The 26,505-nt window shown below is 41.1% G+C and overlaps 1 protein-coding gene across 1 annotated transcript in view; it reads right to left on the reverse strand.

The window, feature by feature from the left end:
- Positions 1-365: 365 nt before the first annotated feature.
- Positions 366-26,505, reverse strand: part of nfatc3a (nuclear factor of activated T cells 3a) — a 62,662-nt gene continuing 36,522 nt past the window's right edge. Inside the window, exons 4-10 of the mRNA XM_086025947.1 lie at positions 25,144-25,343; positions 24,572-24,744; positions 23,596-23,736; positions 20,829-20,884; positions 20,157-20,283; positions 16,870-17,961; positions 366-1,047 (exon numbers count right to left, since the gene is read on the reverse strand). Coding sequence (XP_085882073.1) covers positions 965-1,047; positions 16,870-17,961; positions 20,157-20,283; positions 20,829-20,884; positions 23,596-23,736; positions 24,572-24,744; positions 25,144-25,343 — 1,872 coding nt within the window. The 3' untranslated portion in view covers positions 366-964. The remainder of the gene's footprint in view (positions 1,048-16,869; positions 17,962-20,156; positions 20,284-20,828; positions 20,885-23,595; positions 23,737-24,571; positions 24,745-25,143; positions 25,344-26,505) is intronic.

Consider the following 26,505-nt stretch of genomic DNA (forward strand, 5'->3'; position numbering starts at 1 on the left):
CAGGCTTCATATTTCGGGCTTGTGAAGGCTTATTAGGCTGAAGGTGAATGCATAGACTCGTCGTCATCATCATCATCATCATCATCATCATCATCATCGTCATCGTCATAAGGCCAACGGGGAAAAACGGTCCAATTTGAGCGTTATTGCTGCTGTTATTTTCTTAAATTTTTATTTATTTATTTATTTTTTAAGATATCACATCCAGATGTTGGACGACATTTTGTGTACTATATTTTTATTAGAAAATACTTACAAAATTAGTCTTGTTGCAAACAAGGCACACCGGGGAGATTATTATTTTAAATTATTATTGCACAGATAAAATGAGCAGCCATTTTATATATCATGAATAAAATGGTGTCTCCAGAGATTTCACTTTATTTGGTTGGAAAGGGAACTTTGCTGCCATTCAACGCTGCTACACAAGTAATAATAACAAATAATACAGTGAACCCCGCTTATTCACGGTTCGGCATATGACTTTTTTTTAACCCATTTGATAATTTTGTGCTCAGGCCAAAGCTACGTCTAACATGAAAATATTGCTTTGGCGCCATCCTACTATGTTGAAGTGTGGGGTTGAGCTTCCTTAGCCAGGTCATAGCTATGTCTAATAGAAAATGTGATTTGCTGCCATGTTATGGCATCTATAACAATAATAATAAGAATAACAATAATATAATAATAAATTGTAAGGCAGTTACATGTTTTGCCAGCAGGGGGCGTGAGTGGTGTCCAGAGATGTGCAGGTGCTTGACACCTGCGGAATGTTGAGCTTCTTCTCTTCACTGGGATCATAAATGCTTTGATCATTTCAAAAAGGGTGATTTTGTGGGGAAAAAAAAAATCACCCACATCGATGCTCTTGATGCGTGTATACAGTATATTGAGCTGTCCTGGCAGGTGCTGCATTGTGGGAGTTGAAGTACCCTGGTGCTGTGGTTGCCGTCCGGCCGGTTAGCTACGACTGTGCCCCGTGAGTCGCTCGGGCGGGGCCACGGCCACTGGGGGACTGCGACATGTCTCGGCCGATGATCTCGTTCACTGTGGAAAAGAAAGACAATTTTTTTTTTTTTTTTCGGACATTTTCTGACTCAAGGTAGCAGGTCAGCGTGAGTGCACAGCAAATAATTGACACCTCGTCATCTTCTCTGATTGGTTGTTTTCCTCAGGCGTGGTGGTTACTTGCAAATCAAATGAGAGGTACAAGAAGGAGCCAGAGAGGGTCGATATTTTTTTTTTTAAATTGCAACATCCCCCTGTGAGTAGCAGGGTATTGTACTTCATGCAGTACAAGTGGGTGACCAGCAGAGGGAGGAGCATTGAGAACCACACTTGGGTCATGCCAGGAAAGAGAGGGATGCCACACTAGCTGCTACTTCTCATATTTGCATGCTCAAATTTCATGTTTTACTATTTCACATTAGAAGAGGTTAAAATAAAGCATAAATGTTGTATTTTTAAAAAGTACTACAAATCTAACGTAATACAGCAGAGCGTTCGGGCTAGAAAAATTAGATTTTTTTTCAAAACTAAATTATGATTGCATTTTTGCAGTCATAATTTAAGACTTTGGTTCTAAAAAAATATATACTTTTTCATATACTAGGAGTTTTGTCTCTAAATGCTTTCCAGTAACTTTGAAACTTTTTCCCCTAATAAAATGACACAAAAAGGCACCAAAAAAAATAACCACAATACAACTTTTTATACAAAGAAAGTCATAAAGTTGCAAATGTTTTTAGGCCGATTTCGGTGTACGACTGCTGAACTATTAAGTCCAGGCGGTGCGATTGTTGTTGTTATTTTCTTTCATATTGTGAAATGAAAGTTTCCTGAAATGAGTGCAGCACAAGTTCACGACTTCTCTCAGCCAATCAGCTAAGTGAACTTTTGTGAACTACGTTTTCCTCGCTTTCTGCAAATCCCACGTCATATTTGCACGCACGCATAGGTTGAGCGTTGAACTCGCTCCCGTGTGCCGACGAGGCCGGACGGACTGGTTTGGTGCGGGAAGACGACTCAGGCTTGTCTGTCGGCTGGTACGCATTCTTTTTGCCTTCTTTGGCGCTGATGTCACGTTGTCAGCAAAACAAGACCACGCGTGCCTCAACTCATTTGAAGAAAAGTCATTTCTCAAAGCCACTAAGCAATGATTGGAGGGGGGGGGGTGGAGCAAACTATATTGCAAATACAAATACAATCAAGTACATGATATGGTATTCACTACACAATTCTAATAATATATACCAGTACATGATAAATTAAAATAAGTTGGTACAATTAAATGAGATATATGTTCAAATAATTATTGAAATACAGTGCCTTGCAAAAGCATTCATACCCTTTGAACTTTTTCCCCCACAAACTTTTTTTTTTTTATTGAGATTTTATGTGATCGACCAACACAGTGATGCAAAAAGCAAGTTTACAAGTAGCAAATAATCGCAAAGTGGACTGGAAATGATATTGTTTTTCACGTTTTAACTTAATCAAATAAAAATCTGGAAAATGCTTTTGTATTCAGAGCACATGCGTCAACACTTTGTAGACCACCTTTCACCCGCAATGACAGCTGAAAGTCTGAAAGTCTTTTGGCCAATGTACAACAGCGACCGCCCCCGCTTCTTCTTTGCAAAATAGCTTAAGCTCAGCCAGATTGGATGGACTTTGACTGAGCCCCACATGAATATTTTTTTCATCTAAACTATTTAATTGGCTTCTATGTTTACGGTCACTGACTTTCTGGAAGATGAATCTTCTTTTGAAACCCCCAACAGGTTTATTTATACTGAGAGTAAATTACACACCGGTGGACTCTAGTTATTAATTAGGTAATTTCTGAAAGCAATTGATTGGGGCTGAATACAAATACACACCACACTTTTCAGCTTTATATTCATGTATAATCTTGAAGATCGTTTATCATTTTTGTTCCACTTCACAATTATGTGCTACTTTGTATTGGTCTATCACATAAAATCGAAAAAAAAGTTTGTGATTGTAAAGTCAGAAAAAGTGAAAAAGTTCAAGGGGCATGAATACCGTTTCCAGAGCTGGGCATCGGCCCTCCGTCCCCGAGTTTCCGTCCTGCATATTCAATCGAGCCACGTGGTCCCGGCCCGTCCCTCGCCGGGGACAGCCAATCGGCGTCGACAACGTAATCTTCACGACACATGCGGGTGCCGCATGAGCAGACACGCCGGCAAACAAAGAAAAAATATCAAACAAAACAACTGACACACACACGCGCATCGGTGAAATAAAAAGAATGTGGGACAAATGTCATTGCGTCTGTGGGACCGCAAGGTACACCACGCCCTTTTATTTTTCATTGTTTCCTTATTCAAACGCGTGTCAGGAGTGCGGCACCTGCACGTGACGCGGTATCGGTTAAGTCCCTTCTCGACGCCGGTTGGCTGACTCCGACCGACTGGGACCACGTGGGTGGACTGAATATGCACGACGGAAACCCGGGGACGGAGGACCGATGCCCGTCTCTGACCCTTTCAAGGTACTGTAAAGGTGATCGACATAATTTGAACTAAACGGTCTAATTACACTCAAATAGGTCAATACACTTAAATACAAGACAACAATAACTGTGTTAAATAATTATATTCAATATCAATCATGATAATTTGAGCATATACTTAATTATATGTAATTATTTGAACTTAATACCAAAGTGATAAGTCCTCTTCAGTCAGTTTAAAAAATGTATTTACAGATATATTAACTGATCCAAAATATGATGTACATATAATCTATTTTTTTTCTCTTAATAGAATTTCTTTTGACATCGGATTTGTGCCAGTAATTTCTTTTTTTTTCCAAATCCTAAAAATATAGAATTTGACCTGATTCTATCAGGTGATTAAATTGAGCAATCGACATTCATCATGACTGTATGCTGAAGCAAAACGTTCCACAACACGAATATAAGCATGGCCACGAACCTTATTAAAGCCACCAAATGTGCATGGAATAATGTGCGACATTAAAACAAACGCAGCGTCCTCGGGTTATCGCCGTAGCGCATGTGCACGCGTGTGCTTTTTGTGCATGGCCACCATGGGTCGCATCATCCTGTTGGCGTAGGAGGCTCTTCCTTCCCCATGTCAACACAACCACAAGCTCGCACTTTGCTTTACCTTATCTTGTATGCGATGATACATATACTCTTAAACACAACTACTCATGCTTACATATTCAAATTGCTTTTCAGAGCACCCTGAGAAACCAAGGATCAACACGATAACTCCACGTACACGTACGAACAGCAATAAAATAGAACTAATCTTTGTCAAAATTCCATAACATACTGTCTCAAAATTTCACTTCTATTTCTTGGTGCTGATCTCCGTAGCAAAGTTACCCAACCCTTAAGCAATTTGTTCCGTGTCAGAACTCCTGTATGGTACGCCTCAAATAATAACGTTTTTTTTTTTTCCATTAGAATGCAACCCAGGAGCAGTAAACACAAGAGAAAAGCAGAGGACCAATAATTGAACCCTGTGGAACACCAAATGAACTACAGAGGTTTAAGTCTGTCTACCAGATAGGATCTGAACCAATCCAGAGTGCTACCAGTAAAAATTCCAAAAGTTTCAATTGTGCAAAAGTTTCCACTATTAAGCCAAAAGATACAATTTGAGTAAACTTATTGATATATTTACAGAGCTCAAGTTGGAAATAACAAAATCGTACCAAACTCCCCACACTGGTGAAGTATCATTACATTTGCAATAGCACATCTTAAAATAAAATGTCCAAAAGAAAAAGCGAAGTGGACAGAGGGTTACAAGAAAGCAGAGTTTGTTTTGTTCACACAAATATCAAGAGGGTCAAAATGGTCATTTGGAAGACATGCAGTGTCCCGTGGGCGTCTGAAGAAACAAACGCCCACTTTTCAACTGCAACCAGTCAAAGGTCACACAATAGCAAGCGATTTGAATAAAATATGATTCACCTCACTTCAACAATGCGGCATGACTATGTTTCTCCTCACACCCGATGACATTTACACATTTGAGCCAGGCGACTTGATTTTGGTCAAACGCAAACCCAGTTGGCGTGTTCCTATTCCCGAGCAAATAATTACACTTGAAATGATGCTCATGTTTTGTTCCACAATGTTTTCAGTAACATTCTTAACCGTCGAGGATAAAAATAAGTCAGTTGCTGTGATCTGGGATCCAAAAAATATATGTGCACTTGTCTGTTGATGACTGCCGCTAAATGCTGTACAATTCATCGAGGTGTAAGTAGCCTTTGTAATCTACAAAAACTCAAATATTACCAAGATTAAATATCTCAAATAAAGGCAAATATGCTTGTTATTTGTCTGCCATATTTTCAGGCAGTTTTTGTTCAAGAAAATTCACCCGCTTCAAGCAATTTTTTTTTTTTTTACCTTAAAGTGGAAGCCAACCCAAACATATTTTTTTCAAGATGTTCTATGCAAGTCCACTAGTTGAAGCAAGGCATTCTGATAAATATTGCGTTTGTGGAATAAGAGTTATTAATTCACCCCTTTTGAGCCATCTCGGGGGGCGGCCATTTTGTCACTTCTGTCGACTGAAAATAACATCACAACTTCTCGGGGCTCGGGTAACGACCAATCACGGCTGACCTCTTTTCTGAAGCTGAGTCGTGATTGGTCGAGTGCTGCTACCACTAATATGCTTGTGCCTTTTAAAACCGCAAATAAGATTACGACTAGAGTTTGGGTACATTTTTGTTTTTGAAGAACCAGTGCTTATTGAGTCTATTACCGGTTTAGTGTGAAAGGGTTCTAAAGTCTTCCTCGGCTTTGCCCAAGCAACCGTCATTCAACTGTAGGTGTGAATTGCCTGATAGTATTTTTGAAGTTAGGGAGCCCCCCCTCCCGCAAGTCATTTGTAGAGGGTCTCCCTCTGGCTGAGGGGGAAGCGTCTCTGTGTGCATTGTACCAGTAAATGTGAGAGTGGGGCAGCTGTGAACGAAACTGACTTCAGTCTCCACTCAAATCTCTCTTTCGCTTGTGGCTTTTCGGTCTTGAATTCAAGACAGCCTGCTGGAGATGTCAAATGTCGCTAAGTTACCTTTGCCGCGCACTCATTGCAGAGTCATAGGTCAAAGCAGACGACGCATGACATTTCTTCTAAAGGACACGAGCGCATACAGTGGACGTCCGATTCCAAAGGGTGTCGCGACTGCCACACTTTTCTCAAAGAACAGTTTCAATATGTAAAAGATTTTTAAGGACTTTTTGTCATTGCCAGCTTTTTATACAGCTGCTATGCCTTCATGCTTGAGGCCTCAGCTCCAGCTCTGTTACAGGCTGGCTGAAGTCAGGAATAGCTGGACTCCAAGGCTAATTCCTTGTTTTTCCTCCACCGCAGGAACGAGTGGGCGCGTGGTTTTCCATGAATCCACACTAGATTTGACAGTAATCGTTTTTTTTTCTTTTGTTTTTTATCTTTTAATTGAGTCGCTTGATTTGTCTGAATACTCGTTAAAGGGGAAGTCAACCCACAAATGTTCTTTCCACTAATATGTTCTATGAAGCCCCACTATATACAGAACGTCACTCTGACTGATATTGTGTTTGTGGAATATGAATTAAATTCCACCCGTTTTTGTCCATCTTAGGGGGCGGCCGTTTTGTCACATTTTTGGGTTGACTTTAAATATAGCGACAAAGTAACTAAGTTGGCAACATCGAGTGACCCTTTCAATGGGTTGCGCACACAGCAGAACACAATACACTTCTTAAGGCCTCTGATTTTGTCTTTGTATTTGCTGCCCCTGGGTTCCACTATAGACAAAAGTGACCTTCTCCTTAAAACCACGTCTATTTTGTCTTATTTTATCTGAAATTAAAGCCTGGATGGCCTTGAACTTCTTTAAAGCGGAAGTCAACGCAAACATATTTTTTTCAAGAATATGTTCTATGCAAGCCCACTAGTTGAAACAGGGCATTCTGATAAATATTGTGTTTGTGGAATAAGTGTTAATCCACTCGTTTTTAGCCATCTCTGGGGGCGGCCATTTTGTCTTCTGTCGACTGAAAATGACATCACAACTGCTCACAACGACCAATCATGGCTCAGATTCAGAAAAGAGGTCAGCCGTGATTGGTCGTTGTGAGCAGTTGTGACGTCATTTTCAGTCGACAGAAGACAAAATGGCCGCCCCCAGAGATGGATAAAAACGAGTGCATTTTGCTGCTTAACTTATATTCCACAAACGCAAAATTAATCAGAATGCCGTATTTCAACTAGTGGGCCTGCTGGGAACATATTCTTGAAAAAAATATGTTTGGGTTGACTTCCGCTTTAACTGTAATGAAAAAAAACCTGAAGTGATGGTGTTTGAGCCCTTGTAATACACTCCTGGCACAGTGTGTAAAACCAACAATCACTGTCAGGATTACCCGAATGTTTTTTTTTTTTTAACCAGTTACGGGGACAAACAAGGATTGCTCATACTAAAAGAGTTGAGGCTAACTGTTATCTTGTCTGTCTACATGTTTTACATTACAGTGATCAGGCTGAAGTACTTTGTTAGTAAGCAATGTCTTCATTTTCACATAACCATGTTCTTCTCCAGTATTCCATTTAACATTTTTTCAATTAAATTTAACGACACTCCATTATAACAATAGTAACATCTGTAACCAGCTCCATGTGAAAGGTGTATACGTGTAGTTACTTGCAAGGAGAATCTTCATTAGCTGGATTGAATGTATTTTTTACAACAATGTGCAGTGACCAACTGACTATCACAAGCCACTATGCCAAGTTTCTGTCAAGAAAAACTCGGGACTGGCACGGTGGTTTTAGGAAACGAACAGCCACAATGGAAAAGCTGTGTATGGCAGAAGCTTGATTTGCCCGCAAAAAAAAGAAGAGGAAGGCGATATCTGAAGAGAGTTTCCACTTGGCGAGGCTTTGAAATGACGTCTTTAGCAAACGCGGGACGTCGATTCAGAAGCCAGCAACGTCACGTTGTTTGGGAAAAAGACACACAATTACTTGTCAGCATCATTTCTTTGTGCAAAGTGGCTTTCTTGAAGTTGTTCATCTTTGTGAATCATCTATGGGTTTTCTTTTCTGTGCATGACTTAGCTAATCACAATCACTCAATCAGGACTTAGTTTCCTGCTGCAAAACTAGCATCCAGACTTCCATTTACTAATACTACTGTAACACTTTACAACACAGGTTTATTAATTTTTGCTACATTTTTTATCAGCTTTTGTCATGCTTTTTGATGAGGTATTTTTTGTGTGTTTTCCTCCTAGTCATTTTTTGTTGTCACGTTAATTTTTCCATTGGACCTCAATTCCTTTGAAGGGGACGGAATTTCAAATTATGCTGTAGTCTAACACTAATCCATTGCCTATTTATCTGCCTATTTTTTTTTTTATTTGCAGAAAGAAAAAATAATGTTATTTTTAGGATTTTACAGTGATTCATTGCACCATGTTTGGACTGTTTCCTCTTTTAAATCTGTCGAACAACTTTGTCGTTTGTGCTTTTTTACTTAGCCGTGAAGCATTACCCAACAACTGTAAAAATGATCAACGATTTCCTTAAGCCTTTAAGTACCTATTGTACAAGAAATTCAAGTAACAGTGTGTGACAATTGCCCCCTCGCAACGAATTATAACTTCTGTTAAATGTTCTTTTACAAACATGACATCTTTCCCAGATGACAAAAAAAAAAAAAAATCATCAGCGCACATTTTCCCACATTCGCAGCATAGCATTTATGTGACACTCATACACATTGCACATTGTATACATTTCTCCAGACACAAATCAACTTGCTGTCACTTTTGGGCCTCGAGAAAGGTTTGAAGCCTGCTGTCGAGCAACACCAGTCGCCGCAATGGGATTAGCGTTTGAAAAACAACACAAGCATGGTTTGAATTTAGTATGTGCGTGCTCATTGAGGGCTTTCCATGCTCCTGTCTGGAAAGGGAAGGAAGCACTGGCACCATTTTCCCAACCTCTGCCAAGCATTTACTTCTGTCAGACCTTCATGGTATGGAAAGATGACACATGACGTCCATTTCCACTTCATTCAAAGGGGAAGAAAGCAGCAAATGTTTGTCATTTGGTTTTAATTTGATGGAAACGTTTTTTTTCTCTCCGATCACCCCCCCCCCCCCCCCCCCCCCGTTTCCAAGGTTCTTTTAATGCCAGACAATCAGGAGGTATGCTGGACAAATCTATTAGTGAATGAAAGAGTTACACGCACGCACACAAAGAAGCAGCTAGAGAAGAAGCAGGTATATGTTGCTAAAAAGTCAATTTTATAGAATTGTCCTGTTATTATGTTTTCATAATATGATTCTGTTTTTTGTTTTTTTAATCAAATATTCGATGTACACATACAGAAAGCGCTGTAATATGCATGCCTGACCAGTATTTTTTAAATCTTGTGGACGTCAACAGTTTGTCCTTTCCAAAAGTGTACACAAGAGCCTCGAGCATCAAACACATTCAGTTTTGTTAGGATTTCTTCAATGTTCTCTGAAAGAACATTGGAAATTGTCATAGTTGATTACGGGAACAAACTGTCACCACTATCAAAGATTGTCGAATGAGCATAAAGTTAACCACTGTACCATGAAAATAAAAAGGTTTAGTTTAACTTTGATAAGTGACAACAAATACAGTATGTTGACGTGCGTATTTTACTGCTTCGACTGTTGCACACTTAATGTAACTAAGTCTGCAGTGGTGCCTAGATTGAGTGATCCAAATTATTCAGGGTTTTTTTTTAAATAAAAACCCACCGTCCAGGAAAATTATTTGCTTTGACTGACGAACAAAAATGGGAGAGACCAGCGCTGTTTGGCAGCAGTGACTCCAAGTTGGAGATTAATGCCAAACTAAACATTAGACTGATGTCACAACCACAAAAACATCTCCTTACAATTGTCCACTTGCTGAATGCTAACAAATCATGAAAAATGGAAACAACAGTCTAACAAACAGCACTGGTGTCGTGGTGTCATAACCTTTTTGGCACCCGAGTCTTTGCTTTTAAGTACATGCCGATACCGAGTCCCGATCCAGTACCTCAGCAATACATTAACAAAAAAAAAAAGAGACAAGATTTATTCCATCCATTCATTATCTGAACTTCTTATCCCTCACGAAGGTCGCGGTTGTGCTGGAGCCTATCCCAGGTGTCTCCAAGCAGTAGGCGAGGTACACCCTGAACTGGTTGCCAGCCAATTGCAGACAAGATTGATTGATTATCAAAAATAATTATCGATTAATTTGTTAACAGATTAGTTGTCGATTAATTCATTAATTGTTGAACCTCTAAAAAAAAAAATCAATACTTAAAAGAAAAACCCTCAATGCAATTACCGGTATAATAGGCTCCATTTGTACACAGAGGCGTCATCCACTGTATGATCATAGTCATCTAGATTTATAAGGCGCCTTTCGCAGAACCTATGGCAAAAAAAATATATTTGAATTGTACTGCCCCCATGTGGCCAACACGTACACGAGAAGGAGCAGCGCAGTATCCAATGAATTGAAGCAAAAAAAAAGAAAACAAACTATTCTTCTCATTTAAGTTTTTATAACATACAATATATTTTTCTCAATAAAAAACAACTTTTTTTCCTCAAACTTTTTGTTGCTTGTGTGTATTTTTATGTTGGTAATTATGGTGGTCCTTGAGAACCAAGTATATTTATAGGTGGTAGCGGCCCCTAGGTGTGATTGTGAGTGAAAATGTTTGTTTGTCTCTGTGTGCCCTGTGATTGGCTGGCAACCGATTCAGGGTGTCCCCCGCCTACTGCCCGAAGGCACTCCAGCACTCCCCGCGACCCTTGTGAGGATAAGCGGTATCGATAATGGATGGATGGATGTGCTTAAAGCATGTGGGAGGGGTAAAATTATTCTTTTCACCATGATAAACAGGAGTTGACTGTATATTAATGTTGATGTCAGCGGCACAGGTTATCTGGTCTTCGGGTTATCTTGGTCTACGGTTCACCTCCAATGTATACATTTGTGCCAATATTGTCTGGGAGACCTCCTGTTATTAAGGCATACAAGCAGTTGGAGGCAGCTGTGCAACTGAGTAGCACGCACACACACACCGGCACCACACATACATTCCCGTGTAGATGATGAAATTACAAGTTTCATTTTGCCGACCAAGACTGCATAACTCATGTTGACAGGAGGCCCAATCTACTCAATGAGTTCATCAATTGTACACTTGGCATCATTCCAGCATCACTGCACTTCGTTATGTGTGCCTACTGACGAAGCGGCATGTTTCGGAAAAGAGCGACCGCGCTTCGTTTTGGACGTCTGATGCAGAGAAAGTTCCAGATTGAGCGTCTCGGCTGCTCGGCCCTGCTGTGTGATTGGATGCTAAAGTTGTCCGCCCATCTGTCTGTCAGTCTGTCCCCTTACCTCCTGTGTGTTTGCGGCTTTGTGTGGCACACACACACACCCCCACACACACACACAACACCGCAACAAACAGAGATGGGTTGGGTTTGGATAATCAATTCATTCATCGGTTGATGTTCCCAACAAAACTCCTTCTGGTACCATTGTTATGCTAAATACGACAACTGCATGGAAGAAGGAGTTCCGACCATCCACACATTAAAAATAATATTTCTCTTATCAACAAAGCCACTGAACCATCTCTCCCTATGTCTGTCTCACTGGCTCACACGCACGCACAAACACACACACACACACACGCACACAAGCCTGTGCGTCACAGGGGCCATCTGCTAGCTAACGAGGGCAGTTTTTCTACACACACTCCATGTTTGTACTCATCCACTTTGGCTCTTCTGTGATATTATTACTGCTGCTTTTACAGTGGAGCGGTTTATTCATTATTGTTCACATCAATGTGGGTGAATAATGCTGGACTTTTTTTCAGGAATGAGTATCTATTAACTGGAAATGACTGCTGAATAGTATTTTTAAGGCTATTCATGTTGTTATTTTTTAAATATGAACAAAAGCTTCCAAAAATGATTTAAACCTGCTGTTATATATCCAATCTTATAAAAGCATAGTTTATTGACATGAGCAGAATATTGTCGATATAGAAACCAAAATTAACTGTTGCTGATAAATATAACAAACTATCACCACTGTCCTGTGAAAAACACTTATGTCCATTTTTTTCTTTTTTTTTTTACACGAATGGGGTTTCTGCATTACAGGCATCCCATTAACGTGGACATTATTTAAAAATGAGAAAATTGTTTTATACCAGGACAGCGACGATATACTGTATTATTGCTATAATAGTTCTTTTTCTTTCTTTCTCACAAGGGTCGTGTTTTTATTATTATTATGAAAATTTGAGGGCGACACGGTGGTCGACGAGCACGTCCGCCTCACAGTGCAAAGCTTGTCTGTTCAAATCCGGCCCCGGCCTCCCTGTGTTGAGTTTGCATGGTCTCCCCGTGCTCGCGTGGGTTTCCTCGAGGTACTCCAGTTTCTGTCCACATTTCAAAATCATGCATGGTAGGTTAAATGAACACTCAAAATTGTCCCTAGGTATGATTTTGAGCGTGAAGGGTTGTTTGTCTGTGTGTACCCCGCGATTGGCTGCCAACCAATTCAGAGTGTACCCTGCCTACTCCCCGAAGTGAGCTGGGATAGGCTCCAGCACCCCATTGACTCTCGTGAGGATAAGCGGCTTGGATAATGAATGGATGGATGGATGAAAACTTGAATCAGTGCAAACCAAATCATTTAGAAAAGCAGCAAGCAGTTGGTATGCATGTGTGTAGTGTTTCTTTGAAAAGTGACGTCGCCAACTAATGGCTAATATATTTGTTACCATGTACCTTTAGTCATGACTCATCAGCGGAAAGCCTCGCAAGGCATACATCATGCTAATGGATGCACTTACTAATGCTGTGTCTGTCAGTGGCACAGAGTGAATACGGTCTACTTAGTGAGTAGGCAGTGACCTCTTAAAAATACAGAGCAGGGCCCGGCTCCATGTTGCTACTTCAAAACATGGCCTACAGAGCCGGGCTGGCACACAAAGCTATTTTTAGCCACAGGCTCAAAGGGGGAGCTCACATTCCCAGCTGAACTGTGTCACTCGCAAACTTTTTCGGAAAAGAGCACAGCCTGCGAATGTCATTTTACCGCCGGGAAGGTACGCGAGTGTGTCAGAAACAAAAAATACATCAAATAAAACAGGTTTGTATGCGATATAATGTGCATGTTCAATTTAAAATCAGAGTTTTTTTACCCTGCAGACAGCCTACTTGACAGTGGAGTGTGCGCGTACATAAATACAGCTCCCCGATGAACTTCACTGGATTTTCACACATGACTTATTGACAAGTGGCCTTGTGCTAATTATGCTGACCCGTGCTAGCACACAATGTAACACCTCTCAACACAGCCTTGCCAGGCTATTTATTAACCCCCCACCCGTACGACCCTGATTTGAATATGCGAACTAGCCAAGTTCCTGAGTGGCAGATAAGAGGCTGTTTGGAGACATGTACTTCAGATAAAACAAAAATCCAGGGGAAAAAAAAGAAAGCGGTGACATGCTTTGGACTGACTTCACGGCTAATTGTTAAGTCAACATGTTCTCTCAAGTATCCCAATTAGACTTGTGAAAACACACATGTACACATACACAGGATATTACTGTACGTATAACCACAGAAACACACACACAATCTGTGAATTTTCAATTTACTATGATTCAATATTGCTATCAAGGTAAATAGGGCTGAAACGAGTCCTTGAGTAATTCCGGTACCTCGGTTAAAAAAATGTTCAATGTCATTTTTTCTGCCTTGAGTACCCGCTTATTGGGGCAATTATATTGCCATCACAAACTGTTGCTTCCGACGCCAACAACACAAAGTCGTCCTGAAATAACGTTCAATTGCTAAATAAGGGCGCTAAAAAACAACAACCTTATTACGCTGAGTCGCTGACACTGGCTACATTTACACGGACAAAATTTCTTTGATACGATCAGAGTTCGAATTAAAATTATGACCTGTTTTCATGGACGCTACAAATATGAATCCGATTAGGACTTACGTGTTCATGCGCACCAATCGAATTAACAATCGACATAAACTACCTCTCTCGTTCTGAATAAAATCTTGATCGGAATGGGCTTAATCGGGTCAGAGTATTCAGAATGGGGTGTGTACATGAAGCGTTTTTATTACGATCAGGCATTTACCGTAATCCGTATAAATGTGCCCATGTAAACATAGCCACTGTATTGTATGGCACCTGTTGTCAGCGTTTAGTAGCGGCTCCAGCGTTAGCAGCTAGCAGTGCTCAAGTGAACCATATAGGCTGGCGGGAGCCATCGGATTACTTTTCACCACCAGTTTTATAGACTCTTTAAATGACTGTGTACACTTTGATGGTGACAGACTGACACAGTCGCCATACTGATCTTTTTTAACAAACCAGGCTTACTGAAATGTGCTGTTTTACCCGGCAAAATCGCTACTGTTGTTTTGATGTCACTTCGTCTCATAGACCAAAATCTATGGGGAGAGAGATTTGGTTTAAATCTCATGTTTCTGCAGAGGAAAACATTGTTCTACTGAGCACGGTATAGATATAAGTAAAAAATGTTGATTATCTAAAAATGAAAACCAGTTAGCCATTTATTATTCAGTGAAAATGTTTTTTGTCTTCTGTATTTATAAATCTTCTTTAGCCAAGCTTGATGTTTTTGTTTTTATCTGAATACCTGATTATTCGATAATTTTCAAATAAAAATCTTTTTTTGTCCATTAGCTAGTTAGAGAGCGACTTGTTTTTGGGTTTTTTTCCAAGACATTAGAAATAGATGGATACCATCTCGATTCTAGCACGGACTATGGACTGTACGACTCATGACACAGTAGTCCAAGTGTATAACTGCGCTTATATTCCTCATTCTCCACTTGTATCCAAATTTAAGCCACAACTGAATGGGTTTACTGTATTCGATTTAAAGGGAAGCTAACAAATAACAACCATAACCCCTTTCTTGGTGAGGTCATTAATCTGCTAATAGCTGCCATAGATCTAATAGACTTGGGGCCTTTAATCTGATGCTTTTCTTATCAGGCCTGTGTTTCTTTCGTACCCAATACAAAGTCCTGCCTCAGTCTCTGGCAACACTGACAGATGAAACACTATCACTGTAATCAAACACCTCGGATTTAGCTCACAGAAAATAAACTGATGCTGTTTTACATCATGGGTTATGGATTTGTCTTGCGTGTCACATGATGCAATTGAATCCCGAAGCTGTATCTTGTTTTAGATGTGGATGTGTACAATAATCTATGCAAGCACTTGTTATGAATGGCGTTGACTGTCCCTGAGATTCACCTGCAAAGCAGCTGAACTACATGTGCGTGCTCTTCAAATCTTAATAGTACGAGGTACAGTCTTAAAGACAACTGAACTGATGACTCAAATGTAGATCCAACACCATCAAACATCCATTCATTTTCTATCGTAGTTTTCCTCATTAGTCTTGCTAAAGCTGGAGCCTATCCAAGATGACTTTGTTATGGGCGAGAGGCGTGCTCCACCGTAAACTGGTGACTGGCCAATCGCAGAGCACACGTAGACAAACAATCATTCACACATATGGACGATTTAGACTCTTCAATTAGCCTAAAATGTTTGCATGTGTAATCTGTGAGGCGGAAATGCTAACCACAATCCCGTTTTAAGATTGATTTTAAAACATGTTATTCCTATTAGAAATAATGGAAATGATTCCAGCATCAAATTTTGAATTGAAATTTTCAAATAAATCTCTTTATGTTATATTAATTAAAACTGTCAATATGACCTGATAGTATTTTCGTCATAAATCATCTGTCTCTGGTCTCTGGTACCTCTAGTTTGATTTTCAAGCAACTATTCGCATCCAAACGAAAACAACCAATCAGAGACAGAAGACTGATGAGGTGTCAATTATTTGCTGTGCAATCGTGGGTACATCCCTGCAGCCTCGCGCAAACCTGACACCTTGGTCTTAAAGGAGCTTTACTAAAACTACAACATAACAGCAACATCTGAAAAAAATAAAAAATAAATAAAAAAGCCCATCCCTCATTTGCTAACTGGGGGTAAGGCTAGCAAACAGAAACAGAGTGAAGGAACCTCTGGCACTCTGAGAGGATTCAGAAGCGAGCAAGCAACATTTCTGCTTGACAAGTATGTTTATCACCTCGTTTTGAGTTTTAATTGACTGTACATTCCAAAATGAAAACTTCAGACCGATAACATTTATTGTTAGACTAACACTCCATTAGGAATAAATCATGCTACCAACGTAGCAGCTGTGTTTAATGTCATCGTGTTTACAATGTTGATGCTAACTTGCTTGCATTGCCAGTGCTGCTGTTTATTGTAACTGGATATGCGTTCAACACATATATTTATCACAAATATGCACTTTCATAATCATATGACATGCTGAACGGCCATATTTGAGAATTGTACTTGTGAAAATAAGTGAGGGGCATGGCTTTGGTCAGAGACTCGATGGGGGATTAGAGAAGTGAGGCCACATAGAAATCTTGCAGGCAGTTTTAACACTGCAAACTCCCCCTTTAAGTAACTTTTAATATCTTGATATGACGTCATTGTCTAGAAAAAGAACTCGACTACTCTCATATGATGTGTAGAAAAACGAAAATGTGTACTAATCCTTGGCGCATGATAAATGCAGCGACAAAGGGGAAGGAGGACGTACACAGCATTGTACAAAGACTGAACTTGTTGATGAGTTAGCTATATTGGATTGTGCACACCACTTTAATGAGGTATGATTAATATCATTTGAATATCTTACCATCATCCAGCGTGATGTCTTGTAGGCCTAACGAGCGGAAGGTGGGCTCCCTATCCTCCGGCTCTTCTTTGATGTTCAGCCTCTCAACCTCCGATGTGAAGGGCCCCTGCGGGCTCAGCGGGTGCACCAAAGGCCCCGCAGCAGTCGGGGACAAGCCGGCCATGACCGGGCTAGCCGCCTGAGGAGAAGGCTGTCCTGAATGCGGATGCTGCAAGGGACCCAAGGGACTGTTACCTGGCGAAGAGGAAGTGGGAGACTGGTAGGGCAGTGAGTGGAGCTGAGGGGAAGAAGGCCCGGAGTGGGCTGACGGGATCATATGAGGAGGAGGGGCAGTGGACGGCGTGGGGCAGGAGGCTGAGCGTTGACTCACTGGGTGGTAGCCCATGGCCCGCTGCAGCTGGGAAGAGTGGGGCCCCACGAGTGGGTGGCCAGTAGGTGAGGGCACCTGAGTGGGATTCGGGGAGCAGTGGTAGCCTCCCAGCGTGTGAAGGTGAGGGGACGAGGGGGCCAGAAGGGGTTGGTGGCTTTGTGGAGAACCCGCGATGGGGCCTGACGACACAGGCGTTGACGGAGATGAGCAGGGGGAGGAGGAATACACCATCCCCATGCCCAGCGGGTGTGACGCGGCACTGGGACTCTGCTGGAAAGGCATCCTGTCATAGCTCTGAGGAGAAAGGCTGGACTGGCCGTTGAAGGACAGGCTGTGAGCGTGACTCTGGTTGCGCTGCAGGGGCTGGTAGGAAGGCCGCGAGGGTGAGGCGGAGGCAGGAAGGGGGACTGGAGAGGAGCTCGGATGGAACGTCATGTGGCAGTCGGTGGGAGCGTGGTGCAAACTGCGACCCTGGAGGTGAGGCAGGTGCTGGAAGGACGGGGAGCCCATGGAAGGGCAGGGAGCCTGCAGGGGCAGCAGGACGGGTCCCGAGCCTGAGGCCAGGCCATGCGGGGAGGTGGACAGAAGGTTATCCGATGGGTGGCCCTGATCGGGGGAAGGCAGCTGAGGGCGCACCAGACTGGCAGCGTGTGTTAGGGGCATGGACATGGCAGGTACAGCGGGATGGTCCAGCTCATCCCGGTGCTCCTGTTTCACCATCACTAAAGGGAAGGAGAGAGAAGAAAATATATCCATCAATTCAGGGCTTTAATACTGCATATTATATTTCACAGGAATGCAAAAAGGTGGCAAACGCAGTTTCTGGTTTTATTTAATAAATGTACTGTATGTCTTCTCCAAAGTGTTCCTGCTAAGTTGGACTAATAGAAGCCATAAAAAGAAGAATTAAAATACAAGGGGAGACTAGGGAGTCTCTTTCTTTCCCTGATTGATCAAGAAAAATGTTCCCAGATTGTACAATTACACAATAAACAGAACAGTTACTTCAGCTCTCAAATCTGCCAACTGTACCCAATTGTGATTTTCTTTTTTTTCATTCAGCTCAGAATCAGAGGGCCAGCATATGCTGCCGGTCAGTCTGGACAGCATCACGTGAAATGCTGTGTGACAAGCTGAATGTTTGAATGCCCCTCAGCACGGATCAGAGCAAGAGAACAAACGAGTTCATTGATCCCTCTACTCGCCCCATCACGCCTCTGGGATGGAGGGACGAGGGGTCAAAAAAAAAAAAAAAAAGCTAAACAAGCTTTCCTCCCACAGCATCCATTGAAATATGAGATGATGGGTCTATAAAAATACATTCTTTTCAGCTGATCCTCTGAACTACGGTGGTTTGCCAGTCGAACAATGTGAAATTGATCCTAGAATGACAATGCGGCATGGTTCACATCTCTGAGGGGGTTCAAATCCAGGCTACGGATTCTTTCTTCCTGTGTGGAGTTTGCATGTCCTCCACATGCTTACATGGGTTTTGTCCAGGTACTCTGGTGGACAATTAACACATATTTTTATTTATTTATTTTCTTTAGTTTTTAATTTTTCAATCATGAAGTTGTAATCGAATGGGAATAAAGTACCATTTTTTTCCAAGAAACAAGTCTTAATCCTGGAAGAATTAAGTCTTAATTTTATGAGCGTAAAACCCCAATTTTCAAAAGAAAATATATTTTTTCAAGAACTCACAATGATAATGTTATGAGAAAAATAACTGTTTTCCAGGAGATACATTTTAATCTAATAGCAATAATTATTTGGGGTTCAAAAGCCAGCATTTTATGAAAATAACGTTTTTTTTGGACAAACTATTTTTGTGAAAAAAAATATATAATCAAAAGAACAATGGATTCTGGTGACATCGTCTTGAAACCTGCCTTTTACACAATGACTACAAAGTTATGATACTCATAACATTCTGATGTTGATGTGAAAAGACGTGTACTACAACTTGACAAAATATAAATCAAACCTAAAAACAAAACAAAACATCTTGTTTCTATCAGTAAATTTCTTTATTTCCTGAGTGACTTTGTGAAACAGACTAAATCGGTAATAACAGGACAGGAGGAAAATTTATTTCAATTTCCAGTATCACTTTGGGATGGTGCATAACTAAATCTTTAGCATGTGGTGTATGCTACAGGGATCATTACCACCCAGCCCACAATAAGACAGGAAACATGACTTGTTAGTAGACCACCACCACCTACACACATACACACACACACACACACACACACACACACACACGCATATGCACACAATAAAGCAGGTGGTGTCTGCGGTGCCTCTGATGGTGTCAGCAAACCTGCTTTTGCGAACAAACAGAGCAGGGGTTACTTCTGCTCTGCTGTCATTGGCTGCCCAGACCTGTCAAAAGGGAACAGGAACAGGAACCGCCTGAGTGGGTGTGCTCGCAAATAGAGAGAGCAGGTGGGTGGAGGGGCATAGACACACAAACGCACACATCAGGCACGCACGTACACACATCAGGAGACACTCAAATTATGGCATTAGACACTCAGGAATCTCCGCCCACTATATTGAGCAGAAAAAGATTGAAGATAAAAAGAGGCTTGGGCCTTCATGAAGATTTTACAAAATCAACAGCGAGCAGGTGTTTGTGTCATTGTGGTACTCTACAGTCAGGTTCTTTAGACTGATGAAATAGATTAGTGATACAATACTGTACTGTCATCTTAAATGTACTCTACAACTATTAGCGTGGGAGGAAACAGGAAGTGAGAAACAAAAAGGAATGCATTGTGTCAGTGCATAAATGCCTATAAGCACATAATTTGTTAAACAGCATATAGAAATCACAACACTTGCAAATAATAGATTAATAATAGTAGTCCAGTAATAATAATGATAATGACGTTTTTTTTTTAAACCTCACCTGAAAGGTAAGTGAAGCGCTGGGATTGGCTTCTTTTCCGTTTTCCGTTGCAGACATAAAACTGCACTTGCACAGCTGAGCTCACAGTCTTACTGTGGTAAGGAGGGACTTCCACTACAATGCATGACTGTGTGACAAGCAAAACAGTCAACATTATTTAAATGTACATTATACACTTGCTAAAAATTTGCAGTACGGTGGAACCTCAAATTTGGAGTTCCACCATCCAATAGCAAATTTTGGTGCACCTTATTTGATCATTTCAGCCACTTATTCTCAGTGCGATGTTTTTTTCTTCTATATTATGCATTTTATGGCTGGTGCGACTTGTACTCCGGAGCGACGTATAGTGCGGAAAATACGGTACATTACCGGTTTATGTAATTTTATACAGTGTAACAGTGAGTGTAAACAAATGCAGGACATTTATTAAGTCCCCACACTTGCTTTTACCATTTAAAGAGTCTGCTTTTGTCGTGTGAGATAGTTTATACTGATAACATAAAAGAATGAAAGGTTTTAAGATATTGATATTTTTGACAAATTATTCGAAAATTCATCTGAATAGGATGTTTTTTATGGAAATGAAAGCAAATTAGAGGTCCACCAGGTTGTGCTCCAATCTAGAGGTTCCATTCAATTTACAGTTTAGATAACTAAAAGAACACTCACGCCTTGAGTTTTCTCCCGGATGATTTTGGCCTCCACTTCCCACTGTGGCCGCCCATCTACAAGACAGTAGAGAAAAGAGGAGAAAAATAACTTTTACCATCTGCACAATCGAATGGAGCTAAGGAACCACAGGATTTGTTATTGACGAGCAATGTGTCCTCATTTTAGAGGCCCAGAGACCACGTGGAGAAAATCTTAGTAGCAGCGACTTAATCACAATCAAATGTTCAAATAATCCCCCTATTTGTCTTGCCTGGCTGACATTTTAAAGAGTGCAGTGGAATCACTGTATTTATTTTAACTGCTGACAAACATCCTTTGCCGTTTTCTTATGTTGGACCTAATTATTTGGCCAGACATTGTAGGGAACACTGACAAGCCCCCTGTGGTTAGAAGAGACTGCAGCCATTGACTAAAAGTTTATTTGACTTGCTACGCTAGCACAGAATGTAGCTCTCAGCTGCATTATTTGAAGTTTGTGTTTTAATGATGTTACCACAAGCTACACCTGCATAGTGTCTTCCCCCAAAGACCAAAGGGTTCCCTCATAATTCCCACCATAGACATCTGCACAGAGGGTGAGTTTTTGTGTATCTTGAGCGCAGTCTCTAATCTCAGGAACATTTTAGGATCTTTACTTTTCTGTAGCTTTAAATCTCACTTTCTGTGGCTGTAATCTAACCTAACAACCAAAAGCCTTAGTTGTGGTAATGTAGTAGGCAGTCACGTATCCATTGAGAGAGACAGAGAGACATTTCCCCTCTCGATGAAGAAATAACCTTGAATGCCTTGGCAGCTGACAGCAGCACATTATTGCACCGCGTCATGTTGACATTCAACAGGCTGGAGCAAGGGTCCCACATGCTCCGTCAGACAACAAGCACCGACAAGAAGCTCATACCATGCAAAGACAATGACTCGGATCGGGCAGACAGAAGAGTCAGAGGGAAAAAGAAGGTGCAACTTCGTTGCCAGATGAATGAAATAAAAAAAAAAGTTTGTCATCTACTAGAGGAAAAAAATGGTGAGAATTGAATTAGTGTGTGTCTGTCTGTCACTGCTCGGTTGAAGGGCAGTCACTGCTTAATCTCATTTGTACTTCATCCTTGTAAAGTTGATATACTTTATTTAATCTTATCTTGAATGTATGATGAAGTGTGGTTCTTCTACTATTATATTCTAAATAAATACTACAGATGTTTATACATAAATACTAGACAATTTTATGTACTGTATATCATCGCTGTCCAATAACAAACAAAACCATTGTATTGCTAATGTACAACAGATGAATTAAGACAACTGGATTTTTCTTTTTTGTTGAAAACATTTCAGCTTTTATCCAAAAGGCTTCTTTAGTTCTAGTCTTTAGCAACAACACCCTATCGTGACAAGCCCCAGTGGACACAAACACATCCTTAAGTATGGAGACTCCACACCTAAAATTTAGAGCTGAAGAAGACATTTTGGATTACAGGTGAAACATTTTCAACATAAAAGAAAAGTCCAGTTGCATCAATTCAATCTTTGCCGATTGCCATGACCGGGATGAGTGAGAATCTACACAAATATATTGTATTGCTATTTTATTGTGGATTTTTTTTAAAATATGCATTTCTCAGTGTTCTGCTGCATGGAGTCTCCAGTCTCCAAGACCACCCGCCATGGTCTTGTTCTGACTGATTCTGTCCACACCTCAAAGTCTTGGCCTGGACAAGTCTTGGCCTGGACTTGGTGTAAGATCCATAAAGTCTTGATCTTGGACTTGACTCGTCTCTCAAAAGTCTTAGCCTGGATTTTGTCTTGACCCCTGAAAGGCTTTGTCTGGTCCTGATCTTGATTCCTCCAAGTCTCAGTCTGGATTTAGTCTCAAATTGTCAGTCTTGACTACAAATCTACACATGAAAAAGATGATTTCTGTTTGTTTTCCTAGTTGGATCGCATGTGCTTGGAGGTTAGGGATCACTGTCAGACTGAAGCCATTTATGGTACCATCTGATAATCGCACAACTACAGTTGTTTTTCAGTCAGGGGAAACGGAAAAATATCAGTCACTGCCTTCCATTCTTTCTTATTTCTTCCATTGCTACAATTACTCCAATCAGTGCCTTTCTGCACTAAAGTGGGCAGCTTAGTCAAGATGAGGGGTATCATTTAAAGAAACCCCAATCATCAAAATCGTCATCATCATCCTCATCTTCCATTCCCTGTTGGTTCATAGTCTTTCTGCCGTGCCCAGCTTTATCTCCTCTCTGTGGATTCCCTTTGCTTCTGTGTTTTTGGACTTGACCATTCAACCACGCTAAATCTCTAAGCCATGCTTCACCGCATAGCCCTCAAAGAGCTGAAGACATTCCTCTGTGCCTTATTTGCCTCAAAGATCTTTGCAAGGGTCTCCCACTCACACAACTTTAACTGTCTGCCATGTGTGAACTTGATTTTAACACAGCAGGACAATAGTAGTTGAGGCAGGCAGCGACTGGCTCAGCGAATGCTTTCCATTTTCAACGTGAAGCAAAGGCTATTAGTTGTGTTTGGATTGTGAAGAGAAAGGAATATAAAGACAATTCGTTTAGACCTACTGCATTAGCTAAAACAAGTTTAATGAGCTCTTTAATGAGCTCCTTAGCAAACAGAGGTGAATTCAATGATGAATCATGTATTATTTTTACTTCTACAAGCTACGTTATTTTATCTTTAGTTTTACTGAAATTCCAGTCATTTCATTCAGAAAACAACACCAAAATATCACCAACAAAGCTCTTACCAGGGCCTTTCTCCAGAAAGATGACCTTGGACTCTGGAAAGAAGTTGCTCCCAGTGATGGCCATTTCCTCTCCCCCACTGACCAAACAGCTGGCCAGACTAGATTTGTCAACCTGGGGCAGCTCTTGAGCCGAACGCTGGGCTGGGGGAGACGCAGTAGAGGTTACGGACAAAAGAGAGTTTACTGAGTTGTCTTTGTTCACATATGCAGGAAAATATGACATTTATTTCAGGAGTATATAAACACTTTCACCAAGCGGTACAGTTCAGATGAGTTCCCCACTGTATGGTTCGGAACAGTGAGCCTTAACAGTGCAGGGACGAGTGCGGTACAGTGCAATATTGCCCATATTTGGCACCGGTTGCTTAGCGACAGAATAGGAAAGAACCTGGTGCCTTTTCCCACTTGTTCGGACCTAGGTGAGGCTGCAGCTCGGAAATATGTATTTGTCATTGTTATGCACCGGAAAATCCTGGCGTTGCTTAGAATACGGAGGAGATGAGCAACAGCTAAAAGAAAGAGTCCAACCGATTCTAGGGGCACAACAGGACCAGGGTGTTTAGGCTCTTCCGTGAGCTACAGCTCCATGAAGGCCACTTCGAGGTGTACTTCAGGCTGACTTAACGGTATGTCATCTGTCTTTTGTTCAGGAGCTCAGACACTGTGACACTGCATAAATGATTGATTCCTGGATTTTCTCCTCCACTCATTGTAGATCTCTGTTATTACTCTCTTGCTTTTGTCACTCTGAAATCACTCCGCCACCATCTCTATTGGATGCACCGAGATGCCATCACAGAGCACTGCACCCAAACTGAGAATTTTTCAATGTTGCTGCGGACTGGTTGGGATAGGGATCAAATATTGTGGGATACATTACAACCTTTCAAAAATTCCACATCATACCAAACTGAACAAAAATGTGCAGCTTGGTGAAAAGATTTCAGTTAATGTCCATTAGAGAAACGTGACTCACAGCATTCTACAGGAATGGAGGCTGCCTGCAGCGACAGAACCTTCCCATTCGGCTGAGGGATGTGAACTCGGAACACCACGCGTACCCGTGTGTTCTTCCTTCCTATGTCCGTCTCCCCCTTCCGCAGTTCAATGTCTGAGTTCCGTAGCTTGAGGATGCCCGCACAGTCGATACTATGGGAAGAGGAAGGGAAAGTAGTTGGCAGTAAATTGTGAAATCCGAAACCAAAAACAAATCCATGCACAGCGTGGTTTTGGAAGAATCATATTAAATTTAAAATGTAAAATAAATGGGAAAGTCCAGACCACATCCTTTCCTGTTAAATCCAATGTAAACAAACGAAGCAGGGCCTTACGCAAATACTGTATAATCATGATGCATAAACTTAAATAGTCACATAAACTTTACTTCTCTACTACTTTGGTGTTCACCACTTTATGTTGGTTTAAATTAAAAATACATAAAAGTTCACATTGGAAGAAGCTATAAAACCCATAAACAAGGTTGGATTTCCCTCACGGCGGGAAGCTCGTAAATGAAAAATGCAACCTGCAAATACTTGTGACATGTACCAGGCGGACATGTTGTTTTCAGGCAGTAGAGGAATTTCAAGAACTTTGGTGCTGGTGATCACAATCTCCTGGCTGGCTGTGGCCACGGTTTTCCCGGTGATGCGGTGCACCTGGTAAAAAGCATGCGGCCTCAAGTAACGGTCATCTGCTGTTCCAATGAACATCTGCAGGTTGACAGGCTTCTCACTGTAGCCAACCAGCTGAAACATGACAGAAAACGGAATCAAACACATGTGAGTCCAGCTGTAAGGTGTGAACAAAGAAACATTCAGCTGTCTGACTTTTGTTTGGGAGTGATTTCTAAATGTCCGCTCAAGGTTGTTCCAGTCCTGGCAAAGGCACTGGAGATTCATCTGGCATTTTGACATTCTATGATTCTAACTCGTGATTCACTTAATAGGCCTCAATATTTTTTCCTATTATACACCTGGCGCAGGAGACGGTAATGCCCCAAAAAGCCAGTAATTCCCCAGAAGTTCACCTGGGGCTACTATGGTGAAGCACAATATGACATTAAGACTAGAAAGAAATACAGTGCAATCATTGTTTCTCTCTACCATAACACCAACAGAATTTACACCGTTAACCAGACCTTCACCAAGGCTAAACCCATCCAACATGTCCACCTGACTCCTTTGATTGAAAAGAATCACATTGCGTTTATTGACTAAGTAACTAAATACAAATCATTATGCAATAGGGATGTCGCGCCAAATGTCACGATACGATATCAGGATATGAACCTCACAATGCGCAAATTATCACAATATTGTGGGGAGGTTGGCGGAGGAACAGTATTCACAAAGAAATAGGCTTGGCTAGTCATGCGCTCCTACTGGCGATTAGTGTGTATCTTAAACATAGGTGGCATCAAATTAAACTTCACTAATAAACTAACCACCAGAGTGTTCTGGAACTGCACAAATAGAAAACAACTTAGGCTTTTAAACAAGATTTGCTGCTATTAATACCGTGACATGACGACGACGATATATTGGGCAATTTTAATGTCACGATATCACGATATTGCAGATATTGTGACATCCCTATTATGCAATGATCAAAAAGTAACCTCTTTGAGAGTTCCACCACGTGACAGATAGTAGCTGCAATGAATGATTCAGTCAGAATGAGCAAACAACAGTAGAGGAGAGTTGTGTTCACATGATTTCAAGATGGCAGCTTCCAGCAAAGCCCTTCTTCTGTATTCATGGCTGCACAGGCTCTTACAAATTTTAGAATACTAGAACACGTAACATTATTTTGTCAGAATCTTCAATTTTATTCATGAAATCGAGCGAGGCAGAAAAGTAACTGGAAATTACGTGCAGATTGTGTGTCATTTGTGAAGCAATTGGTCTC

Source organism: Filicampus tigris, chromosome 3 (genome assembly GCF_054856515.1).
Source record: "Filicampus tigris isolate MCC_2025a chromosome 3, RoL_Ftig_1.0, whole genome shotgun sequence".
NCBI classification, from domain to species: Eukaryota; Metazoa; Chordata; class Actinopteri; order Syngnathiformes; family Syngnathidae; genus Filicampus; species Filicampus tigris.